Below are 21,329 nucleotides of genomic sequence, written 5' to 3'. Positions count from 1 at the left end.
GAGGTACAAACCACTCTGATAAATTAAAAGAACCAAAAGAGAAGGGGGAAAAAAAACGAGTAACGGTTTAATGATATTTTTTTATATAAAAATAATGGGGCAAAAAAAGGGGTGAATATTGTAAAATAGCCTTTATTTATACAAGTATCTGGGCAATAGGTGGCACAAAGACGCAAACATACAAAAAAAATTGAATGGTAAACGGCACAAATAGAACAAGAAATATTTATAAATGATTTAAAAATATACAATTATGCTATTAGCAGCCATGAAAGCACATGGATTGTAGCCATATATGAAGAGATGTATATCAATATGAATATGATTATAATAATGAGTATATATGTATACACACAAAGTAGGAATATGTAAGATGTGTATATTCAATATATTTGTGTGTATAAATATACATGTTTAATTAAATGGTAGTGGAATGACACATGGTTATATAGGGCTTGGTTAGAAATAGCTTATGGCCAGGTAGTACATACCAGAAGAGGTGGTGTACTGATGCAGATGTGTGGTGCTGGACCTTTTCGTGCGTTTCAGACCAACCAGACCTCAGGTGATTGCTGAGACCTGTGATGGGCTGGAGTAATTAAGTAATTGAAATGGCACATTATCAGAGGCAAATACAATTATGCACCAGTCTAGTCACCTGATCACTGCAACCAATCACAAGCCTCAGCGGTAACGATACATTATATCAAATTACCCTAAAAATCCTAATGGCATAGATATGCTATAGCAAAAGGGAAGAAGGTGCAAATTCTTCTTTTTTTTATAGCACACACCTATATTGTTTATTTCTTGTCTATTAGAAATGAGCAAATCATTTTAAATGAGAATTGAATTTGTGTTGAACTTTTAGGAATTTTGTGAATCCGTAGAATTTGAATAATTTGCGATTCGCTTTTCACAAATCACCAAAAATAGCCATCGCCATTTTACCCATTGGAGAAGATTTTGTTTGCCAGAGAGAGCTCACATGACCTGGACACAGCTGTGGGGGCTTCCCCATAATGCCTTACAGCTATCACATGAGATGGTATAGCACAGCCAATCAGAAAGGACTATCATTGCTTGTATAAAAGCAGAAGCAGGAAATGCAGCAGCCATTTTGTGGTGAATCTGGATAGTGAGAGGACATCACATCTTAGAGCACAGCCACAAAAATAAAGTTGTAAAACACTGAACAATCTCTACCGACAGTGTGTGACCATACATTTACCCATAGCTAAGTATGTAGAGGTCACTTCGGTGACATTACTAAGACCATGTTTGTGTTAAAGAGCTTGAAATTAGTTGGACCCATGAGACCTCAGTGTGTCATATGCATCTTTTTAGCTCAATTGTAGACTTTGCAGTACTTTCTGTTCACCACAAGCTTAATGTTTTTTTAAAATAATTCAGCAAAGCTCTTCGAAATTCAAAATATCTTTCTCTAATACCTATACTTCTACTGCAACAGTACTTTATATATATGCCATAACCATGCTCTGCGGAATAAGGCTGAATTCAGGTATAATGTGTTCCATAACGTACCCGTAGAAAAGAAGCCTGACAGCTGAAGTTGATTTAAATGGACTCTAACTTCTGCTTCGCAGACTTGGGCTGGAGTTTATTTGACATTTTTATAGAATCTCCTTTGATGTTACAGGTGATTGAAGGGTTTTAAAAACTGATTCTTATGTTCTATGTAGATTGCCTAAGATGCTGTATTCCTGTAAAACAGCCAAGCCAAAATCACTCCCAACAGGGTTTCTGTAAGACTTTGTGAATGTTTGCAGCTCAGTGCTGTTCCAGTCATTCATTACTTTCCGAGATCCAAACCGAAAATGTAATAGTCTATTTGACATCATCAGTATGAGATGTTAACTTGCTAGTTTGATATTTCCCATTCAGCCGTCTCCCCTGTAGAAATGTAAGGCGCTCAGTAGAACCAGGGGTGAAATAAGAAATCATGATGTAACAATATTATATAGTACATATCTGGAGAGAAACCAACGCTGTCGATTACAGAGATATAAAAACAGTAACCGCTATTCAAGCCTTGTACTAACATTTTCCAAAGTGCTTGGTATATTTTGGAAAACTCTGACCCCAACATTTTCCTTCGCTCCTTACCCCATAAGTTATAAATCTCCTACCAGGATTTCCAGCACACAACGCCTAACTGATCGGCCCTTCAGCTCACCCCAGAGCATTGTGAGCTATATACACAGCTGCTTAGTGATGTATGCAGTGCTTCTTAACACTAAATCCTCCAAAACCTTCCCATAGGGGGGGATACAGAACAGTTTTGTTTTTCTTTTACCAAAAAAAGATGTTCTGCCCCTTTTAACATTATCTGCTGAAATCAATCCGAATATAGTTTTAGACCTATTTACATTAAAGCCCCCGTTACACACGGCGAGATCGCTAGCGATATCGCTGAAGCGACAACGATTTTGTGACGCAACAGCGACATCGCTAGCGATCTCGCTAAGTGTGACACGCGGAAACGACCGGCTCCCTGCTGCGATGTTGCTGATCGTGCGCGAACGTTCAGGATCATTTTTTGATCACTGGCGTCACGCTGACCAGCATGCATCGCTGTGTTTGACGCCCCTTATCAACGACAAGCGACCTCGTTGGCGACGCCGAACTCATATAGATGGCGCTGAAGGACGCCTATTCAAAGTCTGAATCGCTATTATAGACAGTGTGTGACACGGTACCAACGATCGCCGTGGTCGTTAGTGACATCGCTGATGCGTCGTTATGAAGATCGGCCTGTATGACTGCTTACTAGCGATGCACAAACGATCTTAGCCAGATCGTATCGTTGTCGGAATCGTTGGTGCGTCGCTACGTGTAACGGTACCCTTATAGCGGATGTGTCACTAGAACAGTCATGTCCATGTTATGCTACTGCAGGGTCATTAAACACTATTTATAGTTAGAATGTTTCTAGACCCCTCAGACTTTTTTTTTTTTTTTTTTAAACTCAACTTCTTGTGATAGATAAATTCTATTAGGTGGGTGGTTCAGCAAGCTTGTGCATCATCAATATTTAGTTTCATCTTCTTTTTCCCGCCCCCAGCGCTGTGATTGACAGTCAAAACCTTCCTGAAGTCTGGGAAAAACTACTGCTGATTCACAGCTGGCTCCCCTTAGTTATAAGGCAGGGTATCGGCTGTCAATCAGCATGACATCTGTAATTATGCCTGTCAACAGAGCAGAGCGGAAAATAAGCAGCTGCTCTGTCGTTGTGACATCATCACCATAACCCACAGGAGGGGCCCGTGACCACTCTGAGCTGGCAGAGAGCGGCGCTAGTCATAACGGAGTTATTTAGCAACTACCTGCCTTCAAGTTGTTAGGCCCATAAGAAAAAAACCCTTTAAGTATCATAATGTGCGATTACTTTATAAAGAAAACTGCACAGATGTTAAAATACCACATATTACATTCAATTAGCAAAGGTACCATATATCATACTGGAAACTCAAAGGTCCCATATCTGTATCTGTCTGGTGACATATTTGGAATTTGACTGTATCATACAAGAAAAACTGCATCAGCAAATCTTCACGTATGCAAATTCATTTCACATAAGAAAAAAACGTACAAAGTGTCTGCCGTTTTATATTAAACAATGCATCTTAGATATAAAATTGTATAGAAGCCAAGCACTAAACAACGTAACGGAATTAATGGAAATGTATCGAATTCTTCCTATTCTCTTTACCCATTGCAGTGAACGTAGTTGCATTACTTCAAGAGTTCTGGGAGAAAAAAGAGAAACGAAGGGCAATATTCCCCAGTGAAAGCTTGGTGGCCTATGAGTCGGTCCCATCTCCAGATCCACCATTTGTTTGTTACGTCACTTTACCTGGAGGAAGCTGTTTTGGAAATTTTCAGGTAAGAATTATTTCACTTTTTATTGTAACATTGATACTTAGGATCTCATTATTAAAGAGGTTGTCCCATGAACAAAGCACATTTTAATGAGTACATCTTGGAATAAAATTAGATTTCACTATTTTGATGTGTTTTAAAAATAAATGTTCTTGTGCCAAGATAATTTTACAAATGTGGCCCTGCTATGTACTATATGAGTGTGTCTGGCTATGCATGGTCTGATCACACATCTTCTGGCCATGGGAAGAAGAAAAAGTGACTGTACAGATGACATACTTTAGCAGTGGCTTGTAGCTGCTGCTCTTTGTGAGGTAACACATTTACCTGCCTGTTTTATCACAGCAGCGAGTGTTTCTGCTGCATTTCCAGCCTTCTCAGCTTAATATAAATCAAGTCAGTGATGTAGGAGCTCCGGCAGCCGATGAGCTCCTATGACACTGACTTGATTTATAATGAGCTCAGAAGGCTGGAAATGCAGCAGAAACACTCGCTGCTGTGATAAAACAGGCAGGGAAATGTGTTCCCTAAGAGATTAAGTTGTGACCCTGTGCTGTCCGGTCTGGTCTGTCTACACTTTTGCTTCCTCCTCTGGCCAGGAACTGTGGTATGTGCTAACCATGTTCTTGCAGCCATTATACAGTACATAGCAGGATAACATTAATAATATTATCTAAGCACGGGAATATATTGAAATCGGGATACACAAGTAGTGTTTTCAAAGCATGATTTGAATGCTTTTTTCAAATGTCGTTGCTCTGTAATTAGTTTTTCTTGGTCCAAGTTGCACATTTCCAATTCCTTCTATGATTCTATATATATTTTTTTTAAACACATCCAATTGTGGAGCTTATTTTTATTCCAAGATCTAGTGATGAAAATGTACCACTTTAAAGTTCATTTGCCTGTATAGTTATACCAATTACCTCATATTTTTAGCTTTTTCAGCTTTCTGGTGGACTTGTGCTTATAAACCACAGCATTTATGCACAGACGGTGCTCCAGTGTAAAGCAGAGTTGAGGTCAAGGCAGAAGCCAAGGTCTCTGAAGATAGAGGAAGTGAATTTCAGGCATAAGCTTTACCCAGTGCAGCCAATTTACAGTCACTGGTCATAATGCGACCAAGTAGCTGACAATATGGAAAATAAATGGCAGCTAAGCATAAGCCAAAGGTTATGACACAGACTACTTCTGCATTAAAGGGGTTGTCTACTACTAGACAGCCTCTTATAAATAGCTCGACTCCCTCCCAAATCGGCTCCATTCCTCTGGTGGAGGAACGATGCTGCTGCAGGAGGCAAGAAGTTTTCTTTTTATTGTAGGCTGCACCTTGGCGTTCTTTCTAAGGTGTCGTCCCGTAGTGCTCATATTCTACCTGCCGTAATTTGTGATGTTTGTTCTAAAATAAGCCAATGGCTATAGAATAATGTTCCTTTCTCTGCGGATATTTTTCTCTAGAAAATACAGCGTGCGTGTGAAATCGGTCTCATGCACTTTATTACAGTCATATCTGTGTGTGAAAATATGTCAGATATGCAGCACTATGTATAAATATTTATCTATAGATTTCCCTACGTACTAATGTGATCTCTCTGCTGAAATATGCTGATAGAAAGTCACTTAGCCAAATATTTATGTTTGTGTTACACATCTGCTGCGTTCTTATCCATGTTCTGCAGTGTTTTTAGTCTCCCATGTTCCCAGAACTTTTCCCATATTATTTTCCATTTTTAGGCCATGAAATTGTTTCGATAGAATGTAAATATTGGTTTTGTCTGTCCCATGTGTAATACCATGTAATACCATGCAAATTATTGTCAGACTTTCCCCTATGGTATAATGTTGTATAATACACTTGTTGAACTTGGTCAGATGCTTTGGTAGCTGTGCTGGTATATTAGACGTGATAGTAGTGATAGCGAGAGCGCCACCGTGTTCCTGGAAAATCACATTTTTGTCTTATACTGTATATTGATTGCCTCAATCATTAATTTACTGTATGTTACCTCCAATTAAAATTGCGTTTAATGTTTATTTGGACACATTTTCCAAATGTAAGTAATAGTTGAAAGGAGTTATCCCACCAAAAAAAATATTTTTGTATTCAAGCTAAATATAGTTGTATTTGCATCATTTATCCTTTTTAAAATATTGTGGGGCTTTGTACAGCTCTGGCAAAAATTAAGAGACTACTGCACAGTTTTATAAATATCAGCTTCTCTTCATGTCTGACAGCCATTCCATTCCAGTGTCAGTTGAATTCCAACCAGAGTACACCTCCTTCTACTTAATGTGCTTCTGATTAGGTGATCACATGAACCAAATCTTTTTTAACTAAGGAAAGTATAAAAAACCCTGCTGTGGTGTTCACAATGCTCTTGCAATAGGACAAGCTGGATGACAAAACAAGTGCTAGTAATATCCCAAATGTAATAGGAACTCCAAAGGAGTTGAAAAGAAAAGTCCTGAGTGAGGAGAAGAAGGTCTCAATTCTTGCTTTACTAGCAGAGGGATACAGTGAGCGTCATGTTGCCTAAATCCTTAAAATTTTGAAGACGGCAGTCCATTACAACAAGGTCAAGCAGGAGTCATTGGGGACAACAAAGCTACAGACCGGCAGAAGACGAAAGTGACTCTCCACTGACTGGGATGACCGTCATCTTATTCAAATGTCACTCATCAACCGCAGGATGACATCAAGTGACCTACAAAAGGAATGGCAAATGGCAGCTGGGGTTAAGTGCACGGCAAGAACAGTTTGTAACAGGCTCCTAGAGGCAGGGTTCAAGTCATGTAAAGCTAGAAAAAAGCAAAGGATAGCAAGGCTGAAGTTTGCCAAAGACCATAAGGATTGGACCATAGAGGACTGGAGTAAGGTAATCTTCTCTGATGAGTCTAATTTTCAGCTTTGCCCAACACCTGGTCGTCTAATGATTAGACAGAGACCTGGTGAGGCGTACAAGCCACAGTGTCTTGCACATACTGTGAAATTTGGTGGGGGATCGGTGATGATCTGGGGATGCTTCAGCAAGGCTGGAATTGGGCAGGTTAATCTTTGCGAAGGACATATGAATCAAGCCACATACAAGGTTATCCTGGAAAAATGGTTGATTCCTTCTGCTCAGGCAATGTTCCCCAACTCTAAGGACTGTTTTTTTTTCCAGCAGGTCAATGTGTGGCTGAAGGACCACCACATCAAATCCCTGTCATGGGCAGCCCAATCTCCAGACCTGAACCCCATTGAAAACCTCTGGAATGTAAGCAAGAGGAAGATGAATAGTCACAAGCCATCAAACAAAGAACTGCTTAAATTTTTGTACCAGGAGTGGCATAAGGTCACCCAAAAGCAGTGTGAAAGACTGGTGGAAAGTATGCCAAGACGCAAGAAAGCTGTGATTAAAAATCATGGTTATTTCACAAAATATTGATTTCTGAACTCTTCCTGAGTTAAAACATGAGTATTGTTGTTTCTAAATGATTATGAACTAGTTTTCTTAGCATTATTAGAGGTCTGCAAGCACTGAATTTTTTTGTTAATTTGACCATTTCTGACTTTCTGAAATAGATATGATTCTGCTGCAAGCCCATAGTAATTGAACAGAGAAGAGCTGCAGAGTGTTGAGTAGAAAGGGATAAAAAATACACTTGAGAGTCATCTTTTTTTCCATCAATAAAGCTAAAATAATGGTGTTCAATACTGCAGGGATTTTTTAATATAAACATCCATTTAAAGTGATCCCCCGGCGACAATGGTGACAGCCCCAATAGTTATGGCCCTGATACGAGGGAGGTACCACTAGCCCGGTCCATCTCCCTACATTCCTCCTCTCCTTTTGCTCGCCATTCCATGGACGAGGGTTCTGATAAAAACATGGATAATCTTCTTCTTCTTCCCCTAGAGTGGTCGAGTCCGGTTGCATAAGAGCAGGTGAGGAGGTGTCGGCTTCTACTGGAGTAATTTCTTCGAGGACCTCAGGTGCTTGTTCCTCCTGTAAATCTTCAGGTAGCTGTTTAGCGTCATCTTCCTCTTCATATTCTACTACAACTGGTGGGGATATTTCAGGAGCATCTGGAATCCCTTCCTGTTGAACAGGATCTTTTGACAGACAGGGACGAAGCATATTCCGGTGGACCACCCGAGCAGCGAGACCCTCCCTCGGGCTGAATTTCATATACAGGACTTGCAGAACTGATTCGTCGTTTTATCCGATTCAGATTTTTCTCCCACCGGTTCTCCAGATTGTCTCGGGGGCGTTTTTCTCGCACTAATACACGTTTACCAACTTGGAGATCTGTACCCCATAGTGGAGCTTGTTCTGCATGCTCCAACTGTTGAAATTTGGTCTGCACCAGGCGATGCAAAGTCTGTAAACAATGACGATGTTCTCGGATCCACGTAGACACCCCCGTCCGTGGGTAGTCCTCCTCTGGGTCCAGCTCCAACTCTGTGATCTCTTTTCCTGCACGACCAAACAGCAAAGTATATGGGGTATACCCGGTGGTCCGGTGTACCCGATTATTGTACACCCAGACTATTTCAGCTACGTTCTTGGGCGACCAGGCCTTCTGGTCTTCCTCCAGAGTTCTCAGCCCCAAGCCCATGTAGGCTCCTGTCAGTGTGGAGAATGAACGGTTGAGAAAAGGCTGCGTAAGTCAATACCTGGGCTTCTGTCAGTGCCCTCTTCAGATCACGAAAGGCTTTTTTTCTGTTTTTCTTCCCAACGGATGGTTCGGTTCTTTGCGCCTGAGGGCACTCCCTTCAACAGTTCCAGCAGAGGATTCACTAAAGAAGGCTTGGACGTCTTTCATAGTCTCTGGGGTAGGCCAGTCCTGCACCACAGCAATTTTTTCTCGGGATGGCTTTACTCTTTCAGCAGAGACAACATGGCCCAGGTACTCAATTTGGGTGCAGAACAAATGACATTTCCGAGTTTTCACCTTTAGTCTGTGTCTCTGAAGGCGACTTAGCACCTGTTCCAGTCTTTGTAAATGGTCCTCGAAAGAAGCGGCATAAACAATAATGTCGTCCAGATAGATGAGCGTGGCCTCAAAATTTAAATCACCTAAGCACCTTTCCATTAATCGTTGTTCCAGGGGCAGTGGCTAACCTAAACGGCATCCTGTTGAATTCATACAGGCCCATTGGGAATACAAAGGCTGTCGTGGGCTGATCCTGCTCAGACATTAGCACTTGCCAATATCCACTGGTCAGGTCCAATGTTGAAAAGAATTTGGTTTTACCCAACGCCGACAAGGATTCTTCAATTCTGGGTAGCGTATATGCGTCTTTCACAGTACGGGCATTATGTTTACGATAATCCACACAAAAACGTAGTGTGCCATCCTTTTTCTTCACTAGCAGTATAGGGGTAGCCCATGGATTCTGACTCTCCCTTATGACGCCCTTCTGCAGCATCTGGCTAAGCATCCTTTTCACCTCTTTGTACAGTTGTGGAGGAATTTGTCGGTATCGCTCATTAATGGACGCGGTGTTTCCTGTTCGTATCTCATGCGTGATGGCAGTGGTGCAACCAAAATCATCCTCATGACATGTGAATACATCCCAATATCGTCCTAGTAGAGCCTCCACCTGCTGGACCTGCAATGAAGTAAGATCGCATAGCTCAGCCCGCATCTGTTCCAATATCTGCCGTCTTTCCTGTATATGCTGGGGCTCTGGTGCCAAAGAAGATTCCACCGCCACCGTCCAAGGGTCTCCCTGCTTCACCGTCAGTTGCACAACCTGAGGTGGTATCACTTTTTCGGGCATACCCCTAATCCGAGCTACTTCACTCCTAGAGGAAATTGTGATATCTTGCTCTCCTAAGTTGACACAGCACACTGGGACCATTCCTTCATGAACAACGGCTAGCGAATGTGCTACCAGAAGCCCTGGACATAGCTGCTCCAGAATATAGAAGGCTCAATTTGGATCTCTACCCCCTTCAAGCGGTGTGCGAACCTGGACGGTCAGGGTAAGTATGGTCTGCCCTGGTGGCAGAACAAGTTTGGTTGGGGCTGGAACGATCACTTTACCCAACGTCCCCCCCGTCACTGGAGGATTCTTGAGCCTGAGCTACACGGATCAACTGTTGGAACACTCTCCTCTGGGGGGTGTGTGGGCTCCACTGCTTCAGATTTGCATCAGAGTGCTCACTGATTAGGAGGCTCCCAAACTCCTTTAAGACATTCATCCCCAGTGACAGCATGCCCACTACTTACTTCTCCATGGGTCAGCACCACACCCTTTCACCCCAGGTCCTTGCCAGAAAGGGTTATATGCATCCACACCACTCCTACGACCGGAATGGGCAAGTGATTCACAGCTGTCAACTTTATTACCAGACCCCACTCAGGCTGCACTGCTTCAGGAAAATGTAGTCACCTGAGAGCCAGTATCCAGCAGGCAACGTACCGCTCAACCGTCCATTTCTGCCCAGACCAAAGGGCACATTGAGACTAGATTTATGGGACTTCTACTACTCCCACATGACTGTTCAGGCTCCGGGTGGCGTCCCCCAGGCTCGGAGCATTCTAGTTTAACGGTCGGCGTTGTTGGGGTCTTCACCTACGTGGACACTCTGTAGCCAAATGTCCAGGCTCTCCACAATTAAAGCAGGAGAGGGGCCTCTGTCTGCGGAACATTCTGGATTCCTCTTGGATGTTCGGGTCATCTCTTCCCCCTGGCAGATACAGAGTACCCTCAGACTTCTTTACCTCAGCCAACTTCCCTCTAATATCTTGAAGTTCTCTCCGCAATTCTTTCACCCATTGGGGTTCGGTGATCTTGTTTACAGATATCTCTCCACTCTGGACCTTCCCTACCGGAACTGACACCCCCCGCTCTTGCTCCCGTGTGCAGGCTTCGCTTTCCACCTCAAAGTCAGGTGCGGGTTCACCTGCAAGCACTCCTGCAGAGCCTGTTTCGTCAGCACATCCCGCAAGCCCGTCACCATCTGATCCCACAGCATTACGTCAGTAGGTTCTATGCCTATGCCATCTTTTCTAACAATAGTGTGTAGCTCCTAAAGAGCGTTCTTATAGTGGGTCACAGTCTCCCCCTCCCTCTGCATACAACTAAACAGACGCATCCTCAGCTCCCCTACGTCTGTGGGGTCCCCATGGGTCTCTTGCAAAATTTGCAGCACCTTATTAAAGGTGTCCCGTTCTCTGGGGGGTCGTAGCATAACTGAGTCTCTAGCTTCGCCATCTAACGCCATTATGGCCACCTTGACTTCTAATGCCGGGGTCATGGGGTGCATTCTCATCATCCCCCTTATGCGATCATTCCAGCTTCATAGCATGGTATTGTTCACCACGAACTTAGGGAAATTGTTCAACATTGCCCCCAGAGAAATACTGGACCTAGGGCCGCCCCTAACTGCTTGATCTGCCACTTCCTTGCTGTTAGACTGCATCCTGCCGACTACGCCAAGTATAAGGTTAAGCAGGAATGCAAGATGCATTGACGAGCAGGAGGCAAACCAAGAGTTAACAGGTGTTTAATACAAGGAATTCTCCATGCAGAGAAAGAAAAAGGGAGGTATGAGGGGGTTAAGGTTCAAGACAAGAATAAGTGTTCAAATAACGGGTAAACTTATCAGTCTAAAGTTTCCAGAGGATAGAGGCTTGGGGATCCCACGGTGGTGTCATAGGAGAAGCATGAAGTCTCTGGCCTGATCCTGCAGAAATGTGAGGCACTGTCTCCTGACAACCGCAACATATCCTGTCTCTCCTAGGCGTACCCTTGCCATCCGGGGGCGAAGTGTCTGTGGAGGGGGATTCTGAGGCGCCGCTGTAGAAGGCAGGAGGTCAGCGATGGGGACTGGGAATAAACTGGCAGTCTCTGCGTGTTTACCTTGGTCATGACTGCCGCGCGCACCGTGGAAATCAGCGGTACATTACAGGACATCTCCCCAGTATCAGAGGTGAGAGGTCCCACAGTCACGTGCTGCTCGCAGTCTGGTTGAGCGTGTGTCGTCCGTCAGTAAAGCAGCCTGGTCTCCTGGTGTCGCGCTGCAGAGGGTGAGTCAACCTGCTCCATCCCTTTTATCTCTGACCTTCCCCCTGTAGTCAAATGCAAAGGTTTTTCCAGGTCAGAAAGTGCTCCCCCCAGCAACAATGGTGACAGCCCCAATAGTTGCGGCCCTGATACGAGGGAGATACCACTAGCCCGGTCCAACTCCCTACATTGACACTATGGGTGTGTCACAGAATTTTATACCATTGGACAGCCAATCGGAGAGACTCGGGAGGAACGGAGCACTATTTGCCTATTCAAGTGAATGGGTCTGTGCACATGTCAGTGTGTTTCCATGGACCGTGTGTCCGTGGGCAAAACATGTTGACATGTCCATTTTTTAATGTCAGCACGGGCCACAAAACATCCAGGGCACGTGTATACGCATAACATACATGAATGTCATCCATGTGACACGCATCGGTGACGGGGAAGAAGCGTTACAGGAAGCTCTGTTCCCCGGCGCCGGGTGCTGAACACAGCTCTCATCATTCTTCCCTGCTCGTGCCAATCGTCGGCAGAGCAGGGCAGAATGATGAGAGCCGTGTTCAGCACCCGGCACCGGGGAGCAGCGCTTCCTGTAATGCTTCTTCCTGGCACCCGTCCTTGTGGTACTGATGCGGCACACACGGACACTGACATCTCTGGTACCAGAAATATCAGGACTTGTGAAAAAGGCATTATAGCGGGTTTTTCTGTTTGGCTGCTGTCACACACTAAAAGACACTTTTTATTGTAAAAAATAGTTTTTGCATCACCATATTGTGAGAGCTATAATTTTTCCATATTTTGGCCCACAGAGTCATGTAAGGTCTTGTTTTTTTGTGCGACGAGTTGACATTTTTATTGGTAGCATTTTCGGGCACATGACATTTTCTGATTGCTTTTTATTCAGATTTTTGGGAGGCAGAATGAACAAAAACCAGTAACTTGTGAATTTCTTTGGGGGGCGTTTATACTGTTCCGCGTGTGGTAAAATTTATAAAGCAATTTTATTCATGGGTTAGTACGATTACAGCAATACCTCATTTATATCTTTTTTTTTTTTTTTATGTTTTTGGCGCTTTTATATAATAAAAACGATTTCAGCCCTCTGCCTGCTCCCAGAATGCTGCACTCATGTTCAATTGCAGCATTTTGGGGGTTAAAGTGCTGGGAGCGGTCAGCGACCGCTACCGGCACTTAGTGACGTGTGTCAGCTGTGAGAATCATGACGTACTATACCATCTATGGTCAAATTGTGCCAGGTCACATGGACGGTATAGTACGTCAAATGTCAGAAAGGGGTTATAGTACAAATATATATTAAAATAAACACGTATATAAAACAAAATATTAAAACACCAGCACTGAGAACCCTGCTGCCAAGAGGAAATTAACTTTATTCCTCCCTGTAGTGTTTGGGTTTCAGTCATTGGGGCGGCACAAGTGCAGGTTCAGTCACTGCTCTGTGTATAGTGAGCGGTGGCTGTAACCGTGCTCCTGGCACTGACTGATAGCTCGCTCAGCATTATGGCCGGCTAGCAGTCAGACAGGGGCGCAGTTACAGCCACTGGTCTCTCTACACAGATAAAGATCATTTCCTCATGGCAGCGGGCCTCTTAGTGACGTCATGGGGCAGGATCAAACGGTTATAAACCTGCAGATTAACCTCATATCTGCAGGTTGTAAGGGATCACAGAACCCTGACAACTTGGTAGCGTTCAAACAGGCACTAAATGTTCATAAACTTCCAGCATGAAGGGAACAAAACAAACATAAGTCCATAAATGGCCTGGGCTCACCCGTTTAGCCAGTCTGCCAGTCAAGGTCCTTCATCCTCACATACACACAGACCCAAGTTCAGGAATTGATCCCATCTCCACATCCAGCCTCGTGTGAACAGGTCAGCTGTCCTTTTAACCCAGCTGCACCTGATGTATTGGAGGATGGGAATGACAGACCCGTCCCACCAATCTCTACCATTTATTCCTGAAACCTGCCCCAATGCAGCTCCATTAAACAAAACCTCTCAGCACTCTATCAGTGCTGGAGCCTTCTCTGTAGGTTTTATACCACTGAGGCCAGGCACCTCGGTGACACATACACTCCATTCCAGGCTTATCATTCATAGCTGTGACAGACACCATTTTGCTGCCTGTCTATTAAGGTGTTGTCCAGGTTTAGTGCAAAGGTCTACAGGCATTCTACATGACTGCAGACTTGTGAATCCTGATATTGTGTACAGCATTTGCTGTCAGGATTCTTGGGTGTTGATGCCAGGAGCGGGCGGTCATATGAATGCAAGTATGCAATATGCATACTCCCAGCCACATCCCGACTAGACATACGGCCTTGCTCAATACAAATGAATTGACACCGGAGAATCCTGACTGTGCGCTGTGTATGATGTGAGGAATTACAAGTCTGCAGTCACATAGAGTAACTGCAGACTTTTGTGTCAAACCTGAACCTTCAACATAGTTCTCCAAGTTATCAATGAATAAAAGTCTGAAATATCCACAACATATCAGACTCTCACCTACCATCGAAACCTTCAAAAAGAGCCTGAAGACCCACCTCTTCCGACAAGCCTATAACCTGCAGTAACCACCGATCGACCAAACCGCTGCACGACCAGCTCTACCCCCGCCTACTGTATTATCACCCATCCCTTGAAGATTGTGAGCCCTCGCGGGCAGGGTCCTCTCTCCTCCTGTACCAGTTATGACTTGTACTGTTTAAGATTATTGTACTTGTTTTTATGTATACCCCTCACATGTAAAGCGCCATGGAATAAATGGCGCTATAACAATAAATAATAATAATAATAATAAATATCATTTTGCGCACTGATATCCATATATGCTGACTGGAGGAATGTTGAATACTTAAGTGGTCTTTATTTTTTATATGTTTAGGTTCGGACCTTTATTACATAAAGTAAATCACAGCAGCTAGTTTATGTTTATCCGTGCTCACAATCCAAAATCCTATAGAGGCAGAGTTTTGTGACGGTTATATAACTCATACAGTGCAATATAATTGTGAGTCTGTAAAAATATATTTCTCATTAAAAGCTCTATTTTCCATGATCCTGTAAACCATATATTTTATGGTGGGCTTATTAAAGTTGGATTGGCCCTGATCATGGTTATAGCATTTCTGGTATTCTGTCTCCGGACTACGCATTGTCCTGGACCCTGGGAAAGTCATGGAGGTGCTGTGCTGCATTTCAGATAAACATGATAAGCCTGCAATATATTATATTTAAGGAATTCCCCGGAGTGTTTTTCCCTTCAGGATAGATCCAACTTTGCTGATATATGAAAAATAACATCCTCATAGGAGTTATTAACATACTTGACCAGCATCAAGATATAAAAAGAATACAAACCAATCCAACCCCCACTCCTCAAAACAGCTGTCCTCTGAATTCTTCATTATAAAACATGGAAGCAATAAAATCTGACCTATATGGAGTAATGCAATCTTATAAGGAAGTACCATTATCACAAGATTCAGTTTCACTGTTTAAAACATTAAAGGGCTTGTCCAGAAATTAAAATATATTTCTATCATTTTTTTCTGAAACAGTGCTACACTTGTTCATAGTTGTTCATAGTTGTTTCTGATGTTGCTGCCCAACTGCAATCACTTAAATGAGAAACCTACAATTCCAGACACAGCCCATTAAAGGGAATCCCAATCAGCTGCGGCCACCGGCATCAGAGGCTTATCTACAGCATTCTGTAATGCTGTAGCTAAGCCCCCGATGTTACCTGAAAGAGAAGAAAAATGAGTTATTTTATACTCACCCAGGGGCATTCCGGGTCCTGAGGGAGTTGAGGTCCGGTCCGGCGCCTCCCATCTTGCAGCTATGACGTCCTCTTCATTCCCGGCCGTCGCGGCCCAGGCGCACTGCTCTGCCCTGTGGAGGGCAGAGCAGATTACTGCAGTGCGCAGGCGCCGGAAGAGGTCCTCAACAGGGCAGTGATGTGTCAACTGGGCTGCTTGCTGTCTTTTTAATAAAATCACTGTTTTACCTCCTACAGATCTAGCAGTTCTCTGAATGTTGAGCTCCCTCTAACCCCACCCACACCATTGATTCCGCCCACGCACAGTATACACAGAAAGCTGCCAATCAGTGGTGGGGGTGGGGTTAGACAGAGCTCATGAATATGGAGGACTATATATTAACAGGTTTACTAGTCCTGTAATGATAAATTCCTGTTGATAACTCAGTGATTTTATGAAAACTATACTAACCAGCCCAGTAAGTGACACATTGCTGGAATCAAGATCTGTCTCTGTTATTTTGCTCTTAGATTAGGTGGCAAAAACCTGATGACAGATTCCCTTTAAGAAAAAGTAGCAAACAGCATATTTTATGTACTATCGGACAACTTTTTTTTTAATCGTTATCACAACATGTGAATGATCAAATACTTAAGCTTAAAGATCTGTATTAAATACAGGAGAAAAACACTTGGAGCTTATAATGCTTAAAGCATAACGCATTTTATTATAAAGGAATTCATACAAAAAATTGCAAACATAATTAAAATGGAAAATAACAATAAAGAGCAGGATTGATGCCCACCTACAGTGCAAATATACAAAGTGAAGGTGAACTACAAGAGTCTCTTATAACACAATGTCTGGTAGAAACATTTTAGTAGTCAATTATATCTGTGCAAGTGCTAGAATCCAACATGTAATATATCTACACTAATAAAACACATGAGGTAGAACACAGCAGATAGAAAGCACTAAAGGGGCGGTCAGGAACCCCCTAAGACATTGTAATTTTGTCATTACTCCTCTTTGGTTAGACCTCATCTGGAATATTGTGTCCAGTTTTGGGCACCGCATTTTAAAAAAGACATCAACACACTGGAGCAAGTTCAGAAAAGAGCAACCAGAATGGTGACCGGTCTGCAAACCCTGTCTTATGAGGAAAGGTTGCAGGATTTGGGAATGTTTAGCTTGCAAAAGAGAAGACTGAGAGGAGACTTAATAGCTGTCTACAAATATCTAAAGGGCTGTCACAGTGTAGATGGATCATCATTATTCTCATTTGCACAAGGAAAGACTAGAAGCAGTGGGATGAAACTGAATGGGAGGAGACATAATTAGATATTAGAAAAAACTTTTTGACAGGGTGATCAACGAGTGGAACAGGCTGCCACGAGAGGTGGTGAGTTCTCCTTCAATGGAAGTCTTTAAACAGAGGCTGATGACTTAGTGAATCCTGCTTTGAGCAGAGGGTTGGACCAGATGACCCAGGAGGTCCCTTCCAACTCTACCATTCAATGATTCTATGTATTGTTGATACTTTAAGCATTATACACTCAAACTTTTTTCCTCCTGTATTTCATATGCTATGCCATGGAGTTGCTCCAATGATCAGCTAGGACACCTCATTTGCCCTTCTTTGATCTCATTAACATGAATTGGATGTAACTGGTGGATTTTGGTTTAACTTAAAAGTACTGCGTATCAAAAACATGCAGAAATGATATCATAGTGGTGATGGTCATTGATATGGTTGATAGATGGGAATTCTTCCACTGGACGAGTAAGAGTAAAACTATGTTCTTTGTATTTGAGGACTGAGATCATTTTCAAAATGTGGAACTTTATCTGGGCCAATATTATGCTTTTGGATGTTTTTTAATAGTTCTTGTGCTTTTATGTTCCTGATGAAAACCTTCTTTTATGTTCTAGTGTTCGCTTTTGCTTTTTAAGAGTGTAGCTTGATGTTTCATGAATATCAAATACTTTATTTGTGGTTACATTGTGTTGGGTGGGTGACTTATCCGCTAATCCTTCCATCTTCTACTGACAGTATATATTATATGTCTATGCTTTTAAAAATAGTTCTGTGCCATTTCTGGCTGTCTAGTTTATCCTCAAAACCACATGGTATGGTCATGAAAATGTAGAACAATTTCCATTTCCCACAGTAAGACCTATGTTAGCCCCAACTGATCTGACATTTGGCTCCCCTCTTCCTGAACTCAGCCACTCCGTGCTTTATGGTTTCCACAGATGTTTTTACTTTTAATAACACTGGGGACTTTTTTTTGTATTATCTTTCTTTTTTATTTCTTTGACATATTCTCTTCCTCTATGTATATTATCAGTTTTATACCTCTTCAGACATCAGATGAACATCCGGTTTTGCTTCCATGAATATAAGAAATTAATTTATTTTATGTCATGTCGCATTCTTTGTCGGTATTAGACAAGTTTCACATTAGTGTGAAATGAGTCCCATCAACAAAAATATATGATGTGTATTGGAGATCAGTAAGCAACAAGGAAACAGTCACCTATTTTGGCTTGTGAATCCCTTAGTAGAAATTTAATTAATGCATATACTCCTTAACATTGCAACGCCAAGAAGGAAAAGTTGTGGAATTATAAAAATCACAGGCTAAATAGACAAATTAATGATACGCAAATCTTGAAATAATCAAGATCCACTGCTGGCAGCTCCCTTCGCTATGGCCAACCTATTATGTCCTAAATGTGCTAGATGGGAGACAGATCCGGAGATGTTGCAGGTCATGGTAGCATGTTTAGTCCACCCAGACTGCTCACAGTAGCACGAGCTACATGCGACCGTACATTGTCATGTTGAAAATGGCTCCTGGGACACTTTGGAGAAATGGTCATCCAACTGGTTCCATGATTAATCCATTCTGTAATGCAAGTGAAATTGGATATCAAATACCAATCCTGAGGCAGCAAATAGAGCCTGCAAAATCCTTAAGAAAGCATTTGCACCACATTGTGCTCAAATGTGGTGGGACTCTGAGGTCACGATTTCATGTCCATTATCACGGCTAAAGGTAATTTCCAACTGACTTGGTTTCTCTTATTGCTTTGCTATGGGTCCTTAATTATCTTTATATATTTACATTGTCTATACACATATACAGCATAGGCTTGCATTTATCTAGTCTTTTGGCCTGTATTTGTATAGTAGGAGACAACTCTCAATTTTACTCTTCATGTCAAACAGTCCCTTGGCCCCATGGTGGGCATCTTTTCTCCCTTCCCCTTCCTTTTCATCATATAATATTCAGAGTACTTTATTGGATTTTGCATTGTATTTAATAAACTTTAGAATATGTACATTTTTATGATTCCATTATTTTTCTGTAGGTTCTAGACCTTGTAAGTGCAGCCTGCAAGAATTATTACTATCGTGGTTCACACAATTATGGGCTAGAGTAGTTGGCACTGTCAATGAGCACCATGGCTTGCCAGGACATAGCAATGCTATGTGCAGAAGTAACAGTCACATCTGGGCCTTAGAGCCTCCAGGGCCCAAAAGGTCCCTTTTTCTGCAGTTGAAAAATCCAATACTATTAAAAATGTGTGATACTTGGGAGACCTGTTGGAGATTTTGCATTGGGGCCCACAGGTTTAAAGCTACACCAATGGTGGACTGGCAGTATTCAAGGGGGAGAGGCACAGTGGGGATGGTACTCATATACACTGACATATAGGCACATATAATGGCTGTATTGTATGGACCCTATGTCTGACATTATTCTATATGAGCAAAGACTAGAACTATTCTAGGATTCTATTGCATATGCACTTATACTGCTTATATTTAGGCATGATGTGGCACTACTATGTGTGTACTTAGTTGGACATTTAATCACCATATGGCTGCATTACTATCTGCAATTTTGGCATTCTGTACTGAGAGATTACATGAGAACTATGGAAATATTTAAGCACTGAAAGGTGGGCAAGGTATAAAACATTGATGTGCTGTGTATAGGACTGTGCATTGCATGTACAGTATATAGCAGTATTATTCACATACTCTTTATTAGGATAAATTTTTGTCTTTCTTTACACCAGGAAAATGTTTCACATATTGATTGATGCTGCTTAAATCCATTTTATATCCAAAAATCCCTACAATAATACATTAGGCACAGTGTACAATCTTTGTTTCCATTTTTCCAAGAGCTATATGGAAATCACGTAGCAACTGTTTTATTTTGAGACAAATTTTTTTTGTGTATCACAACTTCTTACCACATTTCACGCTGACATTTCCACTGTTGAATGCATCCGGCTGTACTTGATGGAAGGACCGATCAATGCGACAGGTTATATTTTATGTAGCACTTGCTCACCCGGGGAGACATTATGCATTGGCTGCGCATTCTCTCTCTCGGAGGTTTGTACTATGTTTCCGGAGTCCTGAGCAGTACATTTTTCTGATGGCATTAGCAGACACATTAAGTAAAAGATATAGATGAATTCCAAGTGGGACCATGGCTTGAACATCCTTATAGTAATATACTCTGTCGTGTCCAACATGCTCAGTAATAAGAATACAGACAACGTTCAGTCTAATGTTCCCATTTCTTAGTGTCATCATGGAGTTTTGGAAATTCACATAGAATATTGTGTTTGTTCTTTGAAATGTTATGGCCATTTATACGTGGAATATATTATGATTAATAGTGAGCGAACGTGCTCGGATATCGTGTTATCCGAGCATGCCCGGGTGTTAGCTGAGTATCGCGGGTGCTTGAGTAATCTGTTTGAGTCCCCGCGGCTACATGTCTCGCAGCTGTTACATAGCCACAACACGTTTGAATTGCCTGTTTGATAACACGAAATCCGAGCACGCTCGCTCATCACTAATGTATGATCTATCTCTGAATATGGACAATAGCAAGAACTCTGTGGCCAACTTGAAAAGTCCATGGAAAAGAGGATTCAGGGAAAAGTGATATGACCTCTAATCTTACGAACAGTCTGATACACACCAACTTATTTTTGGTCCCTGCTATGCATGTGGAAAATGAATATCACATGGACAGCACACAAACCCTTTCATTCGACATCTAGTTTTAATAGATCAATTACTATTATTATTAAAGGAAACTGTATTCAGCTTTGTCTAATTTTATTGATGTATATAAATGGCTGGCATATTGATGTTAAAAAGGACATACAGTTGTGGCCAAAAGTATTGACACCCCTGCAATTCTGTCAGATAATACTCAGTTTTTCCTGAAAATTATTGCAAACACAAATTCTTTGGTATTATTATCTTCATTTAATTTATCTTAAATGAAAAAAACACAAAAAGAATTGTCCTAAAGCCAAATTGGATATAATTCCACACCAAACATAAAAAAGAGGGTGGACAAAAGTATTGGCACTGTTCGAAAAATCATGTGATGCTTCTCTAATTTGTGTAATTAACAGCACCTGTAACTTACCTGTGGCACCTAACAGGTGTTGGCAATAACTAAATCACACTTGCAGCCAGTTGACATGGATTAAAGTTGTCTCAACCTCTGTCCTGTGTCCTTGTGTGTACCACATTGAGCATGGAGAAAAGAAAGAAGACCAAAGAACTGTCTGAGGACTTGAG

General features: G+C 42.1%; 1 protein-coding gene across 2 annotated transcripts in view; it reads left to right on the top strand.

Annotated features, from left to right (window-relative positions):
* LIX1 (limb and CNS expressed 1) overlaps positions 1 to 21,329 on the top strand; it is a 170,779-nt gene that overhangs the window by 42,243 nt on the left and 107,207 nt on the right. For both annotated transcript variants that reach the window (XM_073543657.1, XM_073543710.1), the window contains exon 2: positions 3,743 to 3,906. In XM_073543657.1, coding sequence (XP_073399758.1) covers positions 3,743 to 3,906 — 164 coding nt within the window. The remainder of the gene's footprint in view (positions 1 to 3,742; positions 3,907 to 21,329) is intronic.

This window comes from Dendrobates tinctorius, unplaced genomic scaffold, assembly GCF_039654945.1.
Source record: "Dendrobates tinctorius isolate UK_male_01 unplaced genomic scaffold, ASM3965494v1 ptg000003l, whole genome shotgun sequence".
Classification (NCBI taxonomy): Eukaryota; Metazoa; Chordata; class Amphibia; order Anura; family Dendrobatidae; genus Dendrobates; species Dendrobates tinctorius.
This window is presented reverse-complemented; position numbering and strand designations above follow the sequence as displayed.